At 36.6% G+C, this 22,416-nt stretch overlaps 4 protein-coding genes across 10 annotated transcripts in view; 2 read left to right on the top strand and 2 right to left on the bottom strand.

Moving 5' to 3' along the window:
* Positions 1-4,494, top strand: part of Nlg3 (Neuroligin 3) — a 223,640-nt gene extending 219,146 nt beyond the window's left edge. The window contains exons 9-11 of the mRNA XM_076621446.1: positions 2-114; positions 1,641-1,771; positions 1,915-4,494. Coding sequence (XP_076477561.1) covers positions 2-114; positions 1,641-1,771; positions 1,915-2,490 — 820 coding nt within the window. The 3' untranslated portion in view covers positions 2,491-4,494. The remainder of the gene's footprint in view (position 1; positions 115-1,640; positions 1,772-1,914) is intronic.
* A 2,845-nt stretch (positions 4,495-7,339) lies between these two features.
* Positions 7,340-16,028, bottom strand: Rab6 (RAS oncogene family member Rab6). 2 transcript variants are annotated; one of them, XM_033346509.2, is made up of 6 exons: positions 15,788-16,028; positions 15,075-15,133; positions 14,326-14,485; positions 14,042-14,247; positions 13,888-13,954; positions 7,340-11,080 (listed from the first exon to the last, which is right to left on the bottom strand). In XM_033346509.2, exons 1-6 carry the CDS (start codon positions 15,855-15,857, stop codon positions 11,007-11,009), a joined length of 636 nt encoding a protein of 211 aa, XP_033202400.1. In that variant the 5' UTR covers positions 15,858-16,028; the 3' UTR covers positions 7,340-11,006. The 2 variants fall into 2 exon arrangements, with proteins under 2 accessions (XP_033202400.1, XP_033202401.1); XM_033346510.2 differs by lacking the exon at positions 7,340-11,080 and adding an exon at positions 12,193-13,439 and having other exon boundaries at positions 15,788-16,027.
* A 206-nt stretch (positions 16,029-16,234) lies between these two features.
* Positions 16,235-22,416, bottom strand: part of LOC117163781 (protein FAM8A1) — a 34,754-nt gene continuing 28,572 nt past the window's right edge. Inside the window, exons 1-6 of one of the 6 annotated variants that reach the window (XM_033346480.2) lie at positions 18,716-18,840; positions 17,716-17,960; positions 17,467-17,613; positions 17,103-17,223; positions 16,906-17,029; positions 16,235-16,842 (exon numbers count right to left, since the gene is read on the bottom strand). In XM_033346480.2, the coding sequence (XP_033202371.1) occupies positions 16,504-16,842; positions 16,906-17,029; positions 17,103-17,223; positions 17,467-17,613; positions 17,716-17,917 (933 nt within the window). In that variant the 5' untranslated portion in view covers positions 17,918-17,960; positions 18,716-18,840 and the 3' untranslated portion in view covers positions 16,235-16,503. Of the gene's footprint in view, positions 16,843-16,905; positions 17,030-17,102; positions 17,224-17,466; positions 17,614-17,715; positions 17,961-18,112; positions 18,308-18,336; positions 18,358-18,715; positions 18,841-22,416 lie in introns of those variants that run through there. The other 5 variants (XM_033346481.2, XM_076621225.1, XM_076621226.1 and 2 more) reach the window with 5 other exon arrangements.
* Positions 18,907-22,416, top strand: part of krz (beta-arrestin protein kurtz) — a 28,136-nt gene continuing 24,626 nt past the window's right edge. The window contains exon 1 of the mRNA XM_076621221.1: positions 18,907-19,114. The gene's annotated coding sequence lies outside the window, so the exon portion shown is untranslated. The remainder of the gene's footprint in view (positions 19,115-22,416) is intronic.

Genomic DNA, 22,416 nt, shown 5'->3' with positions numbered 1-22,416 from the left:
GAAATCCGAACGAGGGAACACCGGACGTTGGACCGTTGAGACCCGAGAGAACAAAGTTGAAGAACATCGATTGGATTGCTTACGAAACGGTGCACAAGAAGTACCTGAGCATAGGTGAGGCTGAAATTGAGTTTGCCTAAACTTTTCAGTCGATCGTCAGTAGTAAAGTATTTCTAACAAAAGTAGAAGGGTTTTTATTTTAATTAGAAAGAGTTCCATTTAAGTTCCAGTACCATTTATGCATGGCTGTAACCACGATTTCCAATACCACGAATCTGGTAGTTTGAATTTTCCATCGCGTTTAACCATCAAGGGCCCGAGTTATCGCGACAAGATGGTTCGAAATTGCGAGAAAATCCGCGTATCACGAACCGGTGTTTCGGAAAGTGTTCGATTCCCACGGATTCTAATTCCCCTCGTAATCTCAGCTCGCTAGAGTTTCCAATTAGCCTCAGTTTTCACAATTCTACGTCAGCACGAACCTCGAGATTTACGAGGTATTAATCGCTTAGAGACGGAGTAAAGGTTATTCGTTAAGGAGATTCTCGGAAAACTGAAACGAATGGAAAAAAAAACGTTTTGGAGTATGTTGTTCCCTGCATTCGAGGAAATCCCTGCGTCTCGTTTCGAGATAGAACCGAGAAACTATTATTTAATCCGATTATTCCGTGAAGCGTGTATAATGAACGTAGTCTTGCAGGGCTGCCACGCATCTCGTACGTGTAACTAAGAGGATCAGCGAAAATTTATTTGCATAATTCTCATCTTCATCGTGGGACGGGAAGAAGAGTTTGTCAGGAACGGACAGGACTCGCTTTACTGTTTAACGTTCCTATCTTCGGATCGCGTTGCGACTTTGAAATAGAACGCCATTGTGAGAATGGACTCGCCCCTCAACTGGCTCCGATTTGCACCGTTTCTTTGCTTCTGTCCATCGTTTTCGAAAAAAAAAAAAAAAAAAATAAAGAAAACACGGCGGGAGATGAAAGGAGCGTGAAATAAAAATGTAACTTCAAACACCAAGTTGCTCTTTATTGGATGTATGGAAAATTCGTCCCTTTGTTGGACTCTATTTTTGATCAAAATCAACTTGTAACATTTCATCGTGACTTTACGAAAGTCGACGAGAGGCTTCCGCGTGTCGCATTAGTCTTTGACTCTGATCTCTCTCGAACGCGATCCACTAAAACGAGAGAGGCAAAAAGGGATGGAAAATCGTCAGGCCGAGCAGAACACATCGTTGGCGCATGAAAGTTCGCTCGGTAGGGCGCAGTCTGGCTCGAACAGTGCCATAGCGCAGCCGCAAGTAGAAAAGCCGGCGCATAGTCAGCCTAAGGGGTTGATGTCTAACTCTCTCGTCCTATGACCGTCGCCGAGTGCTGGAGCTTTGAGGCGTACTGACTAACGAAGCAGCCTTCTCTATGAGATTACCACGCGACAATAATTAATTACCCTGCTGTTAATGTGGAAAGGTTCCGCTGAAAAGGCGGCTTTTCGAGGTTATCGCGCGAGTAGGTTGTACGCAGTTGCTCGCTCGTTTTCTCTAAAAAGTGACGTTCTCTTTCTCCGTCTGCGCCTACCAGTAGCACTCCTTTCCTTCGCTTTCGTTGACCCGGCTGAGACTTCATCCATGCTTCCAGAGATCAAGTCGAAGCTGAAGAACCACTACAGGGCGCACAGACTGTCGTTTTGGCTGAACCTTGTGCCTGACCTCCATAAGCCTGGCTCCGACGATGTTCCTAGATCGCATCATCTGCTTGACACTGAACAGGTACGTTCAACTCTATTTCCTTCTAGTTGGACATTGACCCTGAACAAATTTCTGCAAGTTTTTAAGAACAGATGACCCTTCCTCTACTTTGAAGCGACCTCCAGCTGTACACAGCATTTTTTATACACATTTATTTATTACAGGTGCCACCCAGGTTCATCCAGAGGATACCAACGACGACGCGGATGACTACGGTGGAGGTGACACTCGCGGAGAGGACGCAAAACGTCTCGACAGCGATACCAAGCGAGCTAGCCTTCGAAGATTCAACCATCCAACCGGAAGATGGGTTCGCAGCTTACTCCACAGCCCTCAGCGTAACCATAGCGATTGGCTGTAGCCTATTGGTCCTTAATGTTCTAATTTTCGCGGGTGTATACTATCAGCGCGATAAGAGCAACCAACATAATTGCTCAAAAAAACGTCAGGAGAATGGACAAATGCCTAACAACATTTGCGGAGATCTGGACACAAAGAGTGTCGAAAGACACCATATTCAACATATTCCGCCACCAGAGTTTGCAGATTTGCAGAACAATAGTTGTCACGTACCGATGCCACCTCCACCGCCGAAGAACACAAAACCGGGAAAGCCAGGACAGAATCTTATCATCAGTCCTAATCAACTTCAACAGGAAAGTATGGCGATGACTGGCACCGGGACGCTGAAGAAGGGTCACAATCATCAGCAACAGGTAATGGACGAGCTGAGAGTTTGACTCCACGAGCACCTTGTGAATGTAGCCGAACAGCTACGAACGACTGATAGTCACGTAAAGTTTAATTTGCACCGTACGCTCGTGCATTTGAAAGCACAGAATGGAAAAGGACTGTTAGCGTTTTAAGGAAATGTTCTGAAACCTTGTCGCGAATCTGTTGACAGTTCTGGTGAAACTGAAGAAGATAGGTGCATCGAATTTATTGCAAGACTGGGTTTCTTCATGTACGAGATCTGTCAAATGACGTCAAAACGTCGATCATTTCTTTATAATTGACAGAAGTAATGTTAATTCGCGACAATGCAAAGAACGAACGTTCGACGGTGCTTGTTGCTGACAAAATTATCCAAATCCCTTCGATGAAATCGCTCACGAACGTAAAATCTCGTGAGTCTGACTCCTTGTCCTTTTCTACTTACTCCGGTAAAACAAAGAGAAAGAAGAAAACCTTGCGACCAACTGCCGAAAAATCGTATAGTCTTCGATATATAATTAACGATGTCTAAGTAGAATCTTTGATCCTCGAGGAAACATTGGAACCGTTTCTCGACGATGGCTCAATCGTTCTCCCAGAAAGATTATTTCTCGAACGAACATCTTTTGTAACTTTTCACGGTCCAAAGAATTTTTTCTTCTTTCTGATCGAGGAATTGAACATTATCGAAGAATTCTGTTGAACAAAAACTAAAAGTATCTAATGAAAACCGCGAGGAGGTAAGCATTCTGTTTCTAAACAACGTTCACTTCGATATCAAGCAGAAAGAATGCACGTACGAGTCAAACTGGCTTATTTATACATCTATTCTTTCGACAAATGGTAGATTCTCGGCCAGATTTGCGATTCAGTGACTCGTGCGTTCGATTCCTTCTTCGTAGAATTAGAATTTCGAATAAGATCCATTTGCATCATCGACGAAATTTCCAGCAGACTATAAAACTTCCATTCTTTTCTTAAATTAAATTAGTTGAAGTACTTTCCACTGTCCCACGAGAGAAAGAAACAGAGCCTCGGAATCGATCGTTCGATTATCGGCGCTCTGTCACTGCCACGGTGAACGAGCTCATCTGGTGAAATTCAAAAAGCTGGAAGTAGTGTCGATCGGCCTAGATGCTCAATAAAAAGTTACAAAACAAAAGGAACAAACAAAGATAAAAAGAAATGGCCACCGATGACACGATGCAATTGAGATCTCGAATAGAACGGCGTGATAAGAGGGTTCTTTTTTTACAAACGTAAAAAACAGGAAGAAACGAGATCGTCTTATGATAGATGATTTATCGTTAAAACTATACAACAGCATACTGCCAAACAGTTGAAAGCGATACTTTTAACTTGGGATGCGAGTCAATACAAAGTGTCGATAATGCTACGATAGCGATCGCCTCAAAACGAAAAATCGTCGATCGTATGTACAGTCGCGATTCGAAAAAGAAAAATCGGGAAACGAGTGGTTTTTGGTCCAATTTTTTTTTTAGATCGTGGCTACGTCAAACATTCTAACGAAGCGTGGACGTACTGTACGAAAACAGAATGGGTTTAGACTGTAAATAATAATTAATTTAACTTAGTGGTTTGTCAAGTCGTTTGTGGCAAGAATTTTGTGGTGTATGAAACGACGAAGAAACGAGGAAACCGATTGTAATTGCACTTGTGTCGAGTAACAAGATGGTGTGTCAGCGTAGAAGCACTGGACGTAATTTTAAATTTGTATATAATTGACATTACAATAAACTGTGTAAACAATTACAATTATCTACGGTACAATTCATGTTTTCCTTTAACGAAATTATTTGCCTGCTATTAATTGCTACGGTAAATACGAGAAACCTTTTACTACGAACCCCAAAAAATCATTTATCTTCGCAAAAATGCATATCTGAAGATTGATTAAAAACAGACACACAGAGAATAACAAATCGGAGCAATATTTATTGGAAAGCTATCCATAAAAGTGATCGGAAAAAAAAAATAAATATTTAAAAAAAAAATATTTCGATAGGAATGCACAGTCCATCAGTACTTCTATTTATGAAACGAAAATTCGAATAATGAAAGCGTGCATCGAAGGGACGATGAGGAATATTTGGACGAATAGCTCTTTAAAAAATCCCTGTCGCGTAAACGAATAAATAAATGAAAAAGCATTTGCGCTGCACGCTAATGATCAATCTCGAATATCCATACAAAATTCTCAATCAATTAAACAAACACGAATCGACGAATTTTTCCCCCAATGAAAAATCACAGATACGCGAGAGTGGGGCTATTATCGAGTAACCTCAAAAACATTTTAATCTCGAACATTTTCATGAAATGAATCGGGCATGAACGACTCATAAATACAAATTTTTATTCGTTTGTTCGTTTGAAGCTCCACTAATTGAATTGTATAGATTGGGATACAATTATAACAAGTTTGCAAAAATCTCGTAAGTTCGTTTCGAACCGTGACAAGGGCGTGCCTTTCGATGAGACACGGTACAAAAAAGATTGCTTTCGCTTTTCATTATCGCAACAGCAAACGAACGCTACACTGATCTCAGATATGCGATCTTGATCGTTCGTGCTTCATTAAATATAAATTGCATAAACTGAATGTACTAATTAAGCGCAAACAAATTGATAAGTCTGCAAAGAGGATTAGTGTGAATTTTTCTCTTGTAAATAATCTTCCTATGCTTCGATGAAACACATTCATTTGGATTTCCATAGAATTTAAGTGCCTTTTTGCCAAGATTATTTTGGTATGAATTCATACTTTCAACTAAATTTATTAAACCGCATAATACAATAAATCTTCATTCATTTCAATATTCCCATTAATTTAAATTAATATTTTTTTATCTCTTTATCCTCATGAACTGTTCTCGAAATGATAAAGCTTTATCAACATAGATCCTACAAATTCGGGCAGCCGTTTCTATCGAAAACCAGCTTTTTATCCCAATCAACGTGGATTACGTAAATTTTATTATACTCTTTATTTCCGACAAATGATTTTTATACACTGATTCACCGTTAAACTCGAAGCTCTCGCAATCCGAATTTTCATTCGGTTTGTACAATTCAATCTCTAACCGACTCTTGCCAACTTCCCATTTGAAATGCTCAAATTAATCAAGTTGCACTCCACCAAATTAAAACGCATTTTTTTTCTCCACGTTTCTTATAACTTCGTTTTTAATTAGCGGCAATATTTGCCAGACTTACCCAATTATTCGCTCTTCACTCAACTCACCAACGCGTTCATGTTGGCGGAAAAAGTTCCTCGGCGAAACGAAAGGTTGTTCGCAGGCTTTGGCTAATTATACTCTTATTCTGATTGAAATTAAATTTGATGGGAAAAAACGAGAAACAAGTGTATAAAAAAACGAGAGAGAGAGAGAGAGAGAGAGGAATTAAACAATAGGCGTTCGCTCCTCACATTTTTACAAAACTTTTCGGTTAGTTGCCCCTATTGAGTCGAAACCTCATCAACTGGCTTCACTTTTATTCTCAAAGTTCCGATTACTGGAGAACCTCATTCACAAACCGAACCTCGAAACTTCGAAGGAACTCAAATTCATCTTCGATACCGCCATACCAATCTCTTCGACCGGATATACATCGTCACCGTATCCATGTTTATACCCTGCGAACAACCGAATGCGGGCTAACAAACATTCTCTTCGAAGTATACCGTGGCCTAACTACAAGTATCGCTGTAGTATTCGTTTACACTAGCGGTTCAATCAACCTATGGTACCATCGTAATTGCATTAAACAGGCTACCCAGTCTCCGGAAAGGTCTATCGTGATCCAGTGTGACGGATTACAGTCGAATGCGTTATGGATACGGAACGTCTGTTTTCGAGGAACTCCTAATCGGGCTGAGAAGATAACGCGAATATACTCTGATAGGATTGCTTGATTGCAGTGCTGTTACCTGTGATTAAATCACCATGCTAGGCTAATCGAATTATAGTGTCTCAGTCAGCGTGAGTATGTCATTGATTTATTGCGTTGAATCCCGGAAACCGGGCCGCTAGTGTGAACTTGGAAATCTTTGCACCTAATACGATAAAATGGAAAATAATCGGAGGAATCGTCTCCTTAATTTGGATCGTTGCTTTCTAACCAGCGTTACACATTCGTTGCTTAAAGTCACATTCGGTCTTCGATTGTTGGGATAAAATGATTGCGGCTTCGAAGGAACTATGAGTCGAGGAGGTTGAAATTAATCAATAGAGAGTAGAACACATATTTTACTCATATCCAATCGAACACAAACGGGTGTATCGAATTCTTAAGCGAAGCGTGCTACAGTGTTTTATTCACAGAAGAAACATAATGTTCGGTACGACCGATTAAACTGTATAAAACAAACGCATCCTTCTTTATCGCAGTCCTCCTCTGATCTCGGTTCGTTGTAGCACGGAGAAACGACGACACGTGTCCCCTAATATTAAATACGATACAATCGGTGTGTTTGTACGTGTGTGTGTGTATGCAATTGCTACAGCTACACGTAGCTTCGAAGCTAAATGAGAAATATCACGATTTACTACTCGTTATTTACGTACTTCGATATTGCGCTATAGCAAATGAGGGAAACAATAAAAGATCCCGAACTTGTCCTCGGTATCCATTTCTTTCGCCTCTTCGACGAATCCAATCGCGATAGTTATAATAATATAATACGTGTACATTGCTTATAGATGATGTGAGCCATAAATGCACTTTTAGTCTTCCGGTTTGATCGGGATGTTCATGCGCGTATGTAGAACGATGCAGGTACAAACGCGAAGGAGCTGTTGTCGGTCGTCGATCAATTTCCCTTACATCGATCTCGAATGAATCAAGAATCTCTGGTGTTTATTTTCAATTATATTTCTGCAAGATCTCGTTTTATCACGTTAAACAAAAGCGTACATTAGTTTCTATTTTATATTAAATATGTCGGAGAAACTTAAAGCCTTGAAACATTTAACCCTTCGAGTCTCGGATTTTCATTTCCTTTCGAACGAAGAATAATAGGAATCAAGGAAACATTCTACTATAAGTACCAAATTATCATATAGAGACAGAAAATCTAATATACAGAAAAGACATTCCCACAAATTCCCTACGTCGAAGACTATATCATGAATTCATAATGTTGGATTCGTAATGTTTTACAAAAAGATCCATCACAAGAATTCTACAGCCTCGATGACTGGAAGGGTTAACTTTACAATTAATGAATATCGCACCCTACTGCTACGTTAAGATTGACAATTTAATTGCAAAAAGACGATACAGCGAATACCTCTATTTAACTAAGAAACATCGGCTACAATAACATTACCACATAACGCGGCTGCCTTGCAAATTACATTCACAAGAATCCTCCGAAACGCTACAAATCATTATTACTACTAGATTATCAAATCTCCGTTAACCCTTTCGCTACGAAGAGCAACCACGTTACAAAACCGAATGTTTCCTTCCTCGTACTAATATTATTTCAAATAATACAACGTAATTCCGTTTAATTAGGACTATCTCTTAAATAAAATGCAAGCTTGATAAAAGAAAATATAAGATCTTATGAAATCTGGATACTTTTTTCGTCTTACTAAATAATTCTAATAAACGTATTCCATCCCTTACACAAACATTTGTCAATACTTTCGTAGATGTGTTTCACGCAATCACCAATTATCTTAATTGTCAAATCACGCTTGAGTGACTCGATACAATAACGTAACGCTTCGACGAAATTCGTGACAATATTTTTTATTTAATCGGCAATACTCTCGTGGCGAAAGGATGGAACCGTAACCGAAAAGATCTCACTGTGCCCCAACGAAACAAGCACCGTGGATTTTTGAACGATCCATCGATCGCGTTGTTTCCAATGACAGATCGTTCCGACTAGATCGACGTATCTCTACATTCGTTCGCTTCGCCAGCGTGGAGGAGACAATCGCTGCAGCCGCGTGGAGATCGAGAGGACTTCCTTTAGTTACATCGGAAGTGCGCCCCCTGACGAGCGTTGACGCGTCCTCTTTCTCCTTAGGCATGAACATCGCGAACTAGGCGATAAAGATTAAAACGATTACAGCAAAGTTATTCCCCTCGTACGGAAATGTCTAAGGGAATCTACCCTACGTCGAGCTACGGCCGTATTTTCGGTCGAGGAGTCTGCAGCCGAGTGTCTTCTCCGCGGAACACGAGGCCGAATGAAAGAAAAATATACGCTCGGCATGCACCAACGAGAAGTCAAATGGTACGAATCCTTTCCCCAACCGACATTTTTAGGCGCTTTTTAGACTATTCCATATCCATAGCTTACAATACATTCTTCAACGAGAATATGTTTTTCCCGGATAGAAAGTATCGAACGTAATAAGGTATCTTCGACCTCTCCAAAACGTAAACTTTCTTTGGGATTCGTACCACAAAACTTCTGGATGTTCGTACGCTGCAATACAAGACACGGTGCGAATCAACGCTACACGACACGTTATTACACAAGGGGCTGCGCTAGAGAGACAGTTTAACGTTGAGAAGAAACGGTGCTAGTGCACGTAGAGCTCGCGATAAGCACGGCGGATTAATGAATTACATATCACTTAATTTCTGTTTCATGTTTCGCTCTTTTTCCATCGTTTTCTTCAAATAGAAGCCTTATCACATCAATGTTCAACGATGACGCCAGAGGAAACTACGCTCGTTCGCGACTTCAGTCACGTGGCAAGCGGAATTTTCTCATCCTTGCATTTTCTTCACAGATGCGTCTACCGTTTCGTTTTTTCTAAATTCTAATTAGCAGATGTAAAATTGGCCCACTTCCTTCATGGCACACTCGATTATCGCTGACAGAACACTGAATGTCGCGCTCGAACCAATTTACCCGCGAATTTTCCGACTTCAACCGCTTCATTAACGAGGCTGTCGCAACATCTTTTCCTCCAAAGCGCTTCATGTTATGCCTGGCACAGTACAGTATTAGTATTATAGCTCGAGTATATTTCGTTTCGTTTTATTCGATTCTGATTAAACAACGGCGTGCTCAAAAGCGTTCAGTCTCCTCGATAAAACACGAGCAATTTCGTCGCTCGACGCTCGTCACACGTCGTGACACACGAGACAGGTTCATGAATTGATGCACAATGCACACACTTTTTTCCATACTGATTTCTACGTTTTAGTCATTTACGCACTTATTTGTGCATGTGTGTTTGTGTGTATCTCGTTAGAAAGAAGACGCAACTCTAATTTTCCTTTTAAACTGAAATACCGATTCTCTTTCATCTATGATCTTTCATCTAACCTGCTGAAACAATCAACAAATTTCATTGGTTCGAAAGATAACGTACTGAAAGACAAAAATTGAATAGTTACACAAGTTAATAATTATATAAAATGGCGAGTGAACGATTGAACACATTTCATTCTTTTCCCAAATTATTCTCTTCAACGTGCGTCTTCTTCCTCAATTTATGAACGGATCGCATATCGAGTCGCTCGCTTATTTATCAAGAAATATTGAAAAATGTCTATAAAGATGGTTAATTATGATTACAATATTATAAACCTTGAACAATCCACCATCGAACAAACTTGCCAATAACATGTTCTACGTGTGAGTAATAATTTTCGCAAATGATCCGGAAACAGACCGTTCGATCATTCGATTTCATCGACTATCTTGTAAACTAATAAAACGTTTTACTTTCAGTCGTTTTCGTTAAGGTCTAGAATATCTCTGTCTAAAAGACTCTCGTCTAAGCTTCTCGGTGTCTTGTGCGTGTTGAGTAGATTTTACCTCGAAAGTCGCGATCCAAGGAAACGATGATAGGATGAGCAAAGAACGTTGTTCGGAAGAAATTGATGGCATCTCGACCTCTCGAGTCGGCTAAGCTCGACGAAATTTGATGGAAAAGTAAAAATAGTAATGTCGATGTACTTTTTATTTATTGAACGATTCGCAACATCAAGAATCGTGATATGTACAATCTCACAGAAAAGCTGTTTGCATATTGCTTCGATCGCTTAACGACGCATTGAATGATATTCTAACGAGCATGGAAGAGCCATCCTATCATCGTGATGTAGCTATTACATCGGTCATTCGTTTGATGGAATTTTTTATTTTTTTTTCTGAACGACGTCTATTTGCGGTTCACACCGTAATGTGTAAAGAAGATCGCTAGTTCTCGTCGAAGAGTGTCTGGCGGGTACAACAACATAACAACGTGCACTATAACCGTACGAAGCTGTTCTCGGAGTAATATGAATCATAGCAAAACGCTCAGTTAATCACGCTATAGTTAAACGACTTAAATGAGATTGATTGGGACAGAAGTAGTCGGTAGTAAGAACGGTGTCAATGAAACGTTTTGTGCCTTCGTCGCGCGTTAACTTATGGGCCACGATGTAGACATCAGAAGAAGCCAGCATCTTGTTAATAGTACGTGATGATTTTTGGTTCGTATCAGAATGTCTCAAGGAGTTAGCATTATTAGCTGCACATTGATAAACCACCTCCCTAGCAAATGCAGCCGCTCTCTCCCTCCGATTCGGAGCCGTTCTGCATCGGTGATTGATTCTGCAAATCGACAGCTGCTTTCGTGTGTTAAGGCGTTATCACAGTAACCATTCGATTGCCATTAATATTCAGCTATTAATTCATTAAAAAAAAAGGGGGGATCAGCATGTCGATCAATTTTCGTATCAATCTTACAAATTCGTGTAAATTCTAGGAAACTGCTAAACCCTAAAAAAATCGTATTAATAGATTTGAACGATTCCTTGTGTTTAGGCAGTATGCTGGGTCATTATATCAGATTTAGAAGTTTTACAAAGAATTTCTCAAGTGTCTATACGATTTTTGACTCTGGATATCGATCGAAAATTTAGTCCCATTGAAGTTTGAGTCAGTAAATTTTTCTTTTTCCGAAAGCTAGGATAGATGGTATTCAAAAAGCATATAAAATTTAAGTAGTTTAAAAACGGGACGGAGCATTCCCTAACATTAATAACCGTGAAATTTTACAGCCACAAAGCACCTTAATTAGAAATTATACAATGAGTGCTATCTCTCACATCCTCACGATATGATACAAAGCATTGTATATGTAGGAAAAATAGAGGCAAAGTGAAATATTCTGTATATGCCAATAACTAATTGTTCAAGTATGTCATAAATTATGATCAGCTATTATCACTTGTCAGCCCGACTGTTCATTGAGTACATTAATCATAGTAGTTATCGGAGTTTTTAACGTTTTATAAACAAAATAATAATTTTTCTAGCCAGATAAGCAAGTAATTATCAGTATTTTAGGTCATTGTTCAAATTATATGGAAGTATATTTAGCTAGCTTTATTTTCTTTCTACAAAGCTGATAGCAGAGCACAGTAAAAACTATAGAAAATACTACAAAGGCGACAGACTTTTTATATTAGATATCTTATAAGACAAAAAATGTATAATGCAACATAAAATAAAATAGAATTGCTTCTGTTATTTGTGTGGTTTTTGTATCATTAAACTTTAAGTGTTTCACTTTGTCCCTATTTTTCCTATATGTATATAAACCCTAATTAAAATATTATACAGCTAAAAATGAGACTTATACAATAATTACGAAATAAGGAAATATGTATAACGAGGAAAAATGGCAAGAACAAATTATGGTTCATAAAAAAAATCAATATAAAAAAAATAATAATGCTATTAGGTGTTTTTATATAAATAAAATATTACAATAATTATTAACAAAAATATCATAGTATTAGGTATAATAGCATTCTGTCTATCCATATCCCAAATTTTAAGTTAATATATACAAATTCAATTCTGTCAAAGCTTCTGAAAATGATTTGATCTATCTAAATTTCTTTCTTTCCTTTTTTTTTTTTTTTTGCTTTTGTATGTGTATATATAAATGAAATATTCAGTTCCAAGTATATATAAATAATACTTCAATAGGAAATGCAACATATTAATTTATGCAGTGATTATTCCAAATCAAGGAAAACCATTATACATGAGCAATGTTTTCTTAAAATATTTATAAAAAATGAGATATCGTTAACTACTAATTTTGTATCGTTGAAATTATTTTTCTCCTTATGTTCATTCACAGTACGCTCGCAGGTACATATTATACGAGTTGCCTTTTATACTAAATCGGTCCACATTTCAATCCAGTGCATCCATAAATATATAAGATTTTTATTGCTCGCGTTTGCAACCAGTTCAGATCGATAACGAATTGTAGTTGACTATTACTTTGACTGCATTTACGCAATACGTAATTACATGATTTCAACATTAGTTTATCGCGTATTGCAACTTATATATACATGACGATAAATACATATGTAGTATATATATAAGTGCACCATATATCATGCAATTGCAGCACTGATCATGCATACGACTAGTATTTCATTCAAATTCTTTTTTATCAGAATGCAAAATATAAAAAAAATGTAATTACTTAAAATTACAAATATTCGTAACAAACAAAATATCTGTTATAAAAATTATTTGTCGATTAAGAAAATGTTCGAAGCACTATCTAGGATGACGATTATTACCTACCGACACGTCAAAAAAGCAAGCGGCTCTGATGAAGTACAAGAGTTTAAATGAATTAAATTATGTTGATGATTTACTAGTACACACAAACACGTTATTGTGTAAAAGCAGTCTGCTTAAGCTACCGTGGGATATTTATTTTTTTCACAAAAAACCATTATAGCTCCTCAGTACAGTGCTACTCCTTTTCACATTATAAACTGTGAAAAGGGTGCAGACTGAATATCACTGTCCTAGCATTGAAAGTTTAATTTATAAATTAACTTATATCAGTGTGTTGTCTACCATTAGGCTGATCGGTGGTTTAACATGCACAACTGCTCTCCGATGCTTTCAGTTCAATTGGTGTGTCCTTCAGAACTACTTCTTGCACTACAGGTTTAGCAACACATTAAGGAAAACACAAAAAGATAACGGAAAAAACCAAAACTGTTAATAATGTTAAAAAATAATGTTAAAAGTAATGGATTCAAAACGATACTTAGAAAATTAATAATGGTTATGTAAAATTTAAAACTATATAACATACATATTTAATTATTCTAGAAAATTGATAAAATATTATTGTAAAATATATCTGAAATTTAAATAACCAATAAAGTTTCTATAAAATATATTGAAAGATTACTTTGATACACTGGTCAAGTAATCTTGAAAACAAATGATATTCAAACCATGTTAACAAATAAAAACAGAATAAAGATCAAGGATGTAGGACATATTTCTTAGTGCTATATTTGAAGAAAGAAAAATCCCTGAAATATGATTATGTATATGTACCATGCAAATGTGCACATTACGTATCTTACATAAAGGATACTGTCTTCAGGTGGCTTATTTTCAGTGGAATCCATGCCTGGTAAAGCTGCTGCTACTCTTCTAAAGAGCTGGTCAATGAATAGAATAGAATTAATATATTACAATTTTAATTAACATAGCAAAGAATAAATGTTTATTAAGCAATAGAAACTTACCTGTTTCACATTATATCCAGCTTTAGCACTAGTCTCAATAAACATTACATTTAACTCTTTAGCTTTTCGTTCACCTTCTTCCATTGAAACTTGTCTTTTATCACCCAAATCTGTTTTATTACCCACTAACATAATAATTACATCACTTCCTCTTTCAGTCCGTACATCATCAATCCATTTTGATGTTTGATGAAATGAGTTTGCATCTGTATATATAGTTCACTTGAGCTCATGGTATAACATGACATAGTCTACACTTTATCTCTATTTCAAATTAAACTTACTAGTAATATCATACACCACCACTGCAACAGTAGAATCTCTGATATAACTAGGTATCAAAGATCTAAACCGTTCTTGGCCTGCAGTATCCCATAGCTGTAATCTTACAGTTCTATCCTCCAGATACATAGTTTTGCTTAAAAAATCTATACCTATTGTAGCCTGTAATAAATAATATAGTATTTTATTGTAATTTTCCATATAAAATCACTTCATTATACCTACAATATTTTAATTAAAACTAATAAATTTCATATTTTAATAAATTCACAAAATAGAAGTAATAATACTTGATGATAATCTTATGATATTCCTACATTTTATTTCTTTAATGTTATCTATTAGAAAAAATCAATGTCTTGGCCCCCCTATTGTCTCTCCTCACTGATAATTGATACTGTCCATTTTATATAACAAAAGTGTAAGACATATAAAAATCATAACTACAATAAAATAAAATGAAAAAAAAATGAAAGATAAAGATATGGATGAAAGTGCAAATTTATGACATTCTTATAAGATCATTGGAAAATATGCCAATGAGATATGGATAATCTCAGAAATTTAGATTGTAGGTTGTGTGGTAAAAGAGAAAATTAAAGAACTGTTATATTTAAATATTTATAAGATAACATATTAGTCTATGTACCTAGAGAAATTAATTTGTTATTTGGTATTTATTTAAGACTATACGTGAATTTTATGACATATGTATAAATATATGTATACCACAAAACCAATAATTTCATACCTGATACGTGTTGTCAAAGCTGTCATACATAAACCGTGTGATAAGAGAAGTTTTTCCAACTGCAACATCAAATCACACGATTAATGGAAAAAATGTACTATTATATGTTTAAAAAATCAAAATATAAAATAGAATATAGTTGTACAGAATGTAGTTCAGAAACATACATGATAATGAATTATTATTATAAATTTAAATAATATTGTAGCCATTTCTAAAAATATATAATTCATAACAAAATTTCTATCTTCCCTTAGATAAAATATAAATTATTGAAATTTATTCACTGTGATTAGATTTTACAATATTGCGGTATATCGATATAGTCTGCAATCGTTTAAAATGAAACAAATATATAAAACAGCGATACGAGATTAACTGCATAAATAATGAATTTTAATGGTTAATAGACATTTTTTATGAAAATGATGGGATTGTACAACTAGGTAGATATAAAATTATGGGTATTGTTAAGACTAAATGCAATTTTAGGATGGTGATAACAAGAACGACGCCAAATTCGATCGCAACGATAAAGTTGCACAGTGACCAGAAATATTGATCTATAACCTAGAACGGTCATCATTGGAACTGATACATACGACAGAAAATATGGTATTTGATACACGAGAAATCATCAGCAAGATAAAACGGACATGTACATCAACAATATTGATCCAAAATCAACGGAAGTAGATTTAGAAAATACATACCGCTCTGTTCACCGAGAAAGACAAGCTTAAATTTACGCAACGGGTTTCCAAAATCACCCGAAGACGACATTTTCTTTGTATATTAGAACTACTACGCGGTGGATTATAAGTACTAAGCACACGTGAATAACTTAATTGATGCAACGAGTCATTAATTTTCACGAGAAATCATCTAACTTGACAGGTCGCAAAGCCACTCCTTCCTTCACTTGTAGGGTAGCCACGTTTAACTGGGAAGTGACGTCATTGGTTAGTTGTTAGTCTTGCTAGTTTCTAATCTTATTCCTCTAGATGGCGCCAAAAAATTTAAAATACATCGAAAAAATTTTTTTCTGTTACTGAAGATTTCCACAAAAATGTTTCTATAATAATTTCGCAAATGTTATAAAAACAATATGTTAAAAAATTATTAATGTCATATGTGTGGGGATTCAAGAAGCTTGAAAATAAATTACAAAATGTTTTATTAGTAACTGTGTTAGATAAAATCTGTACAATCTCAATAGTACAAGTCTCAAGATAATTAAGTTTTGTTTCTCAAACAATTGGTAAATTTATGTTATCCAGAAATTGTAAGATTTCTCGTAATACATCTAGAAAAATACTTCGTAGTATTGCGATAATCGATTTGTTTAGTTGAACGATTATATACATATTAGATACGCTTGTGCACACACGATATATACATACAATGTAGGTATACTTTTTTGATCTTTTTATTGTTGATGAAGTCTATTATTATTTAAATTCCTATGAGGATCTTCAACCACAATGGAATTACAAAGTAGATCATAAACAGTTCTGTTAAACCTGAAGAAAAATAAGGCAAAGCATATAGGAAATAAAAATGCTAAAATCATATTCTTCACAACTGATCTTCCAAGTGCTAGTGGTAAACCTAAATCTATTCCTGGTGAAACAAGTACAACGTCAGGATCATCAGGTCTATCAACAGGTGTAACACTACGGCACTGAACTACCTTTAATCCCATCATGAATTTTCCAGGTGTTGCACCGCCAATACGACCATTTACACCATGTTGAAGCCAAAATGCCTAAAAAGATGTTTTCATTAAGCATTCATTACTTGTATTATTCTCTATCAATAATATACATACCTCAAAAATGCACACTATTACACGATGAATTATTTCTAGTATTAATATGCCATATGTCATTTCCAAAGCCATTTTATAATCAATTCTCAAGTTTGCTCGTACCAAGTCTAGATCATCTATATCTCTAAAATAAGATAGGATGATGGCAAGTCAAAGAAAGATGAAACTATAAAGAGAAAAGGATTAATCATACATACATGAAATCAAAAACATCTATAGCAATGAAAGTAATGGAAAACTTCAAAAGAAACAACATTATTGTATCTATAAATTCTGCTGCAAATCTCTTCCATATTGGAGGTATACGGTATTCAAATCCTGAAAAAATCGTTTTCTTAAATCTTAATGGAAAAGATAATCATGACATTAGATGATACAGATGAAAATGTATGTTTCAAAAATACTGCATTATGCGTAGCTATTTAAAGACACATAAATCAGCCAAACATTTTGAAAACAATTATATAAAATGCAGTACTTTTGTAATAAAAGCACATATAGTACTAGCTGAACCTCTGTTGGAATGTGATGGACACAGGAGATATCGTTATGACCTTCTACCTTCAGCTCCAGGAGGCTGGAACGGAGGTCCTACATAATCTTGCGGCCTTCTTTGTCTGAGTGGATCGTTTTCCTGGCCATTCGTGTCAACAATTAACCTATGTGTATTTGCTACATTTGATACTTGTGATGAGAATGATGGTACACCTATAATTATTCTATTTTATAGAATAATTTTGCTACATTGAGAATTCATAGTAACTTGTAAATTACATGCTTCATGAGATGACAGCAATGTGACAATCTTACCAGATGATGGGTTTATTATTTGTCCAGACATTAAATAATATGGAAACATTGCAGCCATGCTTTGCCAAGCATAGGCTTCATGTAACCATTTTTCTAATTTTTTAAAATATTCCGAACGTTCTTCGGCAGCTATCATTCGTAGTTGGTCTTTATTTTCGCTAGATTTATCCTCTTTTGTATCTTCATTTTTGTCATCTGCCATATTGCTGTTTCGTAAAATCGTATCAAATAGAAATATTATCAACCTGCTCGAAGGAATAGTTTTGTTTTAAGATTATATAGTATGGTACAAGTTGGTTTGTTTAAAATAACAAATAATAATGCTCGGTAATTATCAGTAAGAATAATTTATATTCACGCGAAATATTAATTTTCGCACGCAAAATAGCAGACTAACATAAAAATAGTGAAAAGTCAGCCCACAACATTAACAATAAATAGGTGAAACAATCATACGCCTACTTTACACGTAATTCTTGCTCTTTACATTGGAGAATGATAGCTTCGAATAAAATTTTGCGTATTTGCTTAAAGCTGACGTGTATAATAACAAATAGATGATCATTGATTTTTTAAAAATTCACTAGTAATGTCATAAAAATGTTATCGTAACAATATTACATGATCCTTAACGTACTTTCTTCTTAAATTTAACGCTCAAAGAATCGTTAAAAAATTGTTATTGACAAACATTTATCTCGTCCAATCGAATTCATCAACACGTTACAACTAAATAAAAATGCAAGTCGTATAAATGCTACTATAAGATGCTTTGTATATGAATCAAAATGAAAGGTTATTATAAATACGTAAAACGCATACAATTGTGACCTATTAAAACATTTCATTTATAAAAATGCATCTTTAAAGAAACAACTGAACTGAACAAGTTACAAAATCGAGCATAATCTATGTAAAAGAATCCTAATAAACGCAATACTTTTATTCGATGAATATAAATTATACAGAAAATTCGTATAGAAAAAGATAATATGAACACCTTGATCACGAGAAGCCGGAGAGACGAAACGTAGGAAATGAAAAGTACCGAATAGAAATAAAAAGTTACTACTCGCTGGCAGAACTGAATTGCAGGAACTAAAAACTCTAGTATGCTTCCCAAACCAGGTGGCAGTGTGCGGTAGTTCGCATTGCGGCGCTAGCTTCTCAGGGCATGACGTACTCGAAGCATTCGTGCAGTAATCACGGTCAGAGAACGTTTCTGACGACTCGCCTCTTTCAGTATTTCACGTTTACGAAATAAATAAGAGCGTAACGGATAGGTGTCGTGAAGCAGTGTGTCGTGCTGATTAGCTGTGTTCAATTATAAGCATTAAGAGTGACAGTTCGATCTTGTCTTGAACAGGGTGTGGGCCACGACGCCAGAAGAAACATTTAGGTAAGATCATCTTAACTTTGATCGTGTAATAACATTTTCCTTGGTTATATTACCGAGCACTTAACCGGAAGGTAATATATACGTAAGATAACTAACAATTTTTCGAAAAACACGGTATTTTTCGTAGAAAAATCGAGTTACGGTGATTCCTCAGTCACGCGTCAATTCGGTGGAATGTCGCGCTAGAATTCTGAGAATATAAGCGGTGAGTTACAATGAAAAATCGAATCTCCCTCTTTCACCGACGCTGTAAACAATTACTTAAACGCGGCACACATTTCCCATTGTCTTGAAAACCCGTATTTGACCGTTGTTAGCATATTATTCACCAATGAAGAGTATCAATGAGTTAGACTAGCGTGTGAAGATCGAAAATTCGATTTAGTTCCAATTCCAAAGCAGAGGTTAAGTTATAGTTGGAAATAACCTATCAAATATGCATCTTTATCAAACACACTAACATGAAACATACGCGATGCTCCAAATCGGAACACGCAGCGTAGAATAACCGCAGAGAATATTAAAAAGCATAAGTTCGATTGAAATTCTATGATTACGAAAAGCAATTCGTGATCCACGTGCTGTGCGAGTTGCGTGCGTGTGCTCTAGCGAGGAATAAAAAAAGCCGTTGGTAAACGAGGCCGACAAACATCTAGATACACGCGTGATGTTGCGTCAATATTTCAGGACAAATCGGCCGAATAAGATTTAACCGGCAATGTTGCGGATCACTTAAATCCCCTCTCGCGGGTTAGAATAAATGCAGTTTTCCATCGATCCGTTTTTAGTAGATACTCTATGGCTATATCTCGTGGGAATCTTCTCGATACCTATTATGGAAACGCGTTGCTCTTGATGGAGTGTCCCGCGTTACAAGAAAGGAGTACAGAAAAAAGGGAAAAGAAACGATTGAGGAAAGGAAAGATACGAAACGATATATGAAAAAAACGTTGGTTGATTTGGTAGGATGCGTACGAATAAAAGATAAAGCTTCCCCCAAATCACGCATGAGGTGAACGGCCGCAGGCATACTGAATCTCATTCACTCGTCGTAAGCACCTTTACGTTTTCGGAACCGGTTGCGTCGAATTTATGGGAAAATGGCCGGGCACCGTGGGAGCCTGTACGTCTTGTGCGGCTTTTCTCAGTCTGCTATCGCTCGTTCTTTTAATCTGAGCCGGTTGAACGCGGACAACGTCGCGGCATACCGCATCGCATACTAATTTCGCCGCGTCCCGGTCAAATTAAATGCGCTTCTACACGCGACACGTTTCCGGTTCCGCCGACATTTCGACAGCTCTGCGAGTGTCATTAAAAACTATCGTCGGTAAAACTAAGGTTTCTGCTTTATTCTTTTAACAAATGTATCTCTTTATATTTTGAAAGTAAACACACGAACTTCGATTGCATAAGTGTAGTTGTTTCTTATACCTTCCTGTCTTTTCCGAATTATCGATCGATGAAAATCGGCGATTTTTCGCCGTTTGATCAATGTGTTTCTCGATAACCACTGTTTCCGTTGATTGAGTTCTCTGGCGCAGGGGAAGCTCACGATAACACAAATTGCCCTACTCGATCGTGCAACAACGCTAGCAGCTTGCAGCAACATTCCAAATCTCCTAATCCACTGTATACGGAAACATAAATAAATGTGATGACTCGATTAAAAATTGTAAACGGAAAAGGAAATGTAACGTAAAATTTTGTTATCATAGATGTGTGCAAAGTAATAGCACTGCATAAATTTATACATTACTACGTATAAAGATAAATACTTTATCATTGATCATGCAATCTGTGTCATAAAGCTGATACAACCGAAGGTTCGAGATAAAATATTTCCTTTCCTTTTGCAGCTGTATTTGATTCGTATTGTAATATCTTTTCTATAAATGAATTTCGAGTTTAATCACGTGGCTTTAATTTTTCAACGTTATCGGTCGCGACAATATATTTTCCACCATATTGCCGGTGAAACTGCAGTTATTTGTGATCATCGATTATTAATAATCGTCACGGAGAAACAATGACGGTTTCCATTCTACCAGTGCAATCGAATCGTAAATTCATATTTCCATAGTTTCATACAATTTACAGACAGACGTTGCTTTTCACCGACCTAATATAAGTAATCTGTCCGCGTGTAATTTATTCGCGTTGATTATAAATCGGTAGATTGCAAATATATCCCCGAAGAAAGCTTAACCCCTGAGGAGTCGGATATACGCGAGTTGCTGCGCGCCAATTTTAATGGAACTTTGTAAAGCACAGATACTGAATCGAAAGATATCTGACGAACGTTCAATTGTTTCCATAATACTCGATGAATTTTTTGCTTCTCACGGAATTTTGCTTCTCCGTTGAATTCCTGGTTGCAATCGTGTCTCGGCAGAGGGCTTTCAGCCACATAGTTTCTCGTTCCTTATAACAAAGGGAAGCAACGCCACAGACGGTCTTTTCTCTCGTCGAAATTCCAAGGATTCCGTTCTCGATTTTCAGCTGTCGCATTCCCGCCAATTTCGCCACTGTACAGAGACTCGCCTCCGCAATTCGATTCACGCAAAAGTATCGCGGATCGTCCGTTGTGATCGATGCACGATTGCTATCGGGAACAATGGGTTTGCATTCGTGGACTTCCGCCAGAGTGAAACGCACACGCCCAACGATTTACAATGGCCAGGCAATGGGGTTTCGAATCGAACGCTCTCGTGTAGAACCGGTGAAGTGACGAATTTAAAAATCCTTTTTATCGCGTGCATGGAATTTCGACGACCAGTTTAGGATACCCGCATGAAACTAAGCGATCGATGGTCTAATTAATTAGCGAAAATGTGATTCTGGTTAGTTCTGCAAGAGTGGTTTCGTGTCGTGGATGGGTTAATTAGATCCTATCTACGGGAAATTCTAAAGAACGAACAGACCTAAGGTTATAAGAGGCCTGACTGTTCTTCTCTTTATTCTCCATTTCGAAAGCTCCATGCCGTGACCGCATCGTTGATATTCTAAGTGCATGCCAACTGCAAGATTCACAGGCAAGTAAACAATATGTGTTTACGAGTGAAAAATACACTATCGATCAAATTTGATACCTACATTGCATTTGGAATTGACACAAAGTTCTGTTTTTTTTTTTTTTTTTTTTTTCTTTTATAGCATTAAAGCATCAAAACGTAAGGAAAACAGTGTGATGTTTAATGCGTCGAAAGTGAAGCTTCTCTGTCGATGACTAGAGTAATTTCGCTAACGGCGTCATTCTATAAACTGATTTCCACTGAAATTCCGTGCGTGTGAATAGCGGCACA

Source organism: Bombus vancouverensis, chromosome 9 (assembly GCF_051014615.1).
Source record: "Bombus vancouverensis nearcticus chromosome 9, iyBomVanc1_principal, whole genome shotgun sequence".
Taxonomy (NCBI): domain Eukaryota; kingdom Metazoa; phylum Arthropoda; class Insecta; order Hymenoptera; family Apidae; genus Bombus; species Bombus vancouverensis.
The sequence above is the reverse complement of the archived record's forward strand: the minus strand, read 5'-3'. Positions and strand labels throughout refer to the sequence as shown.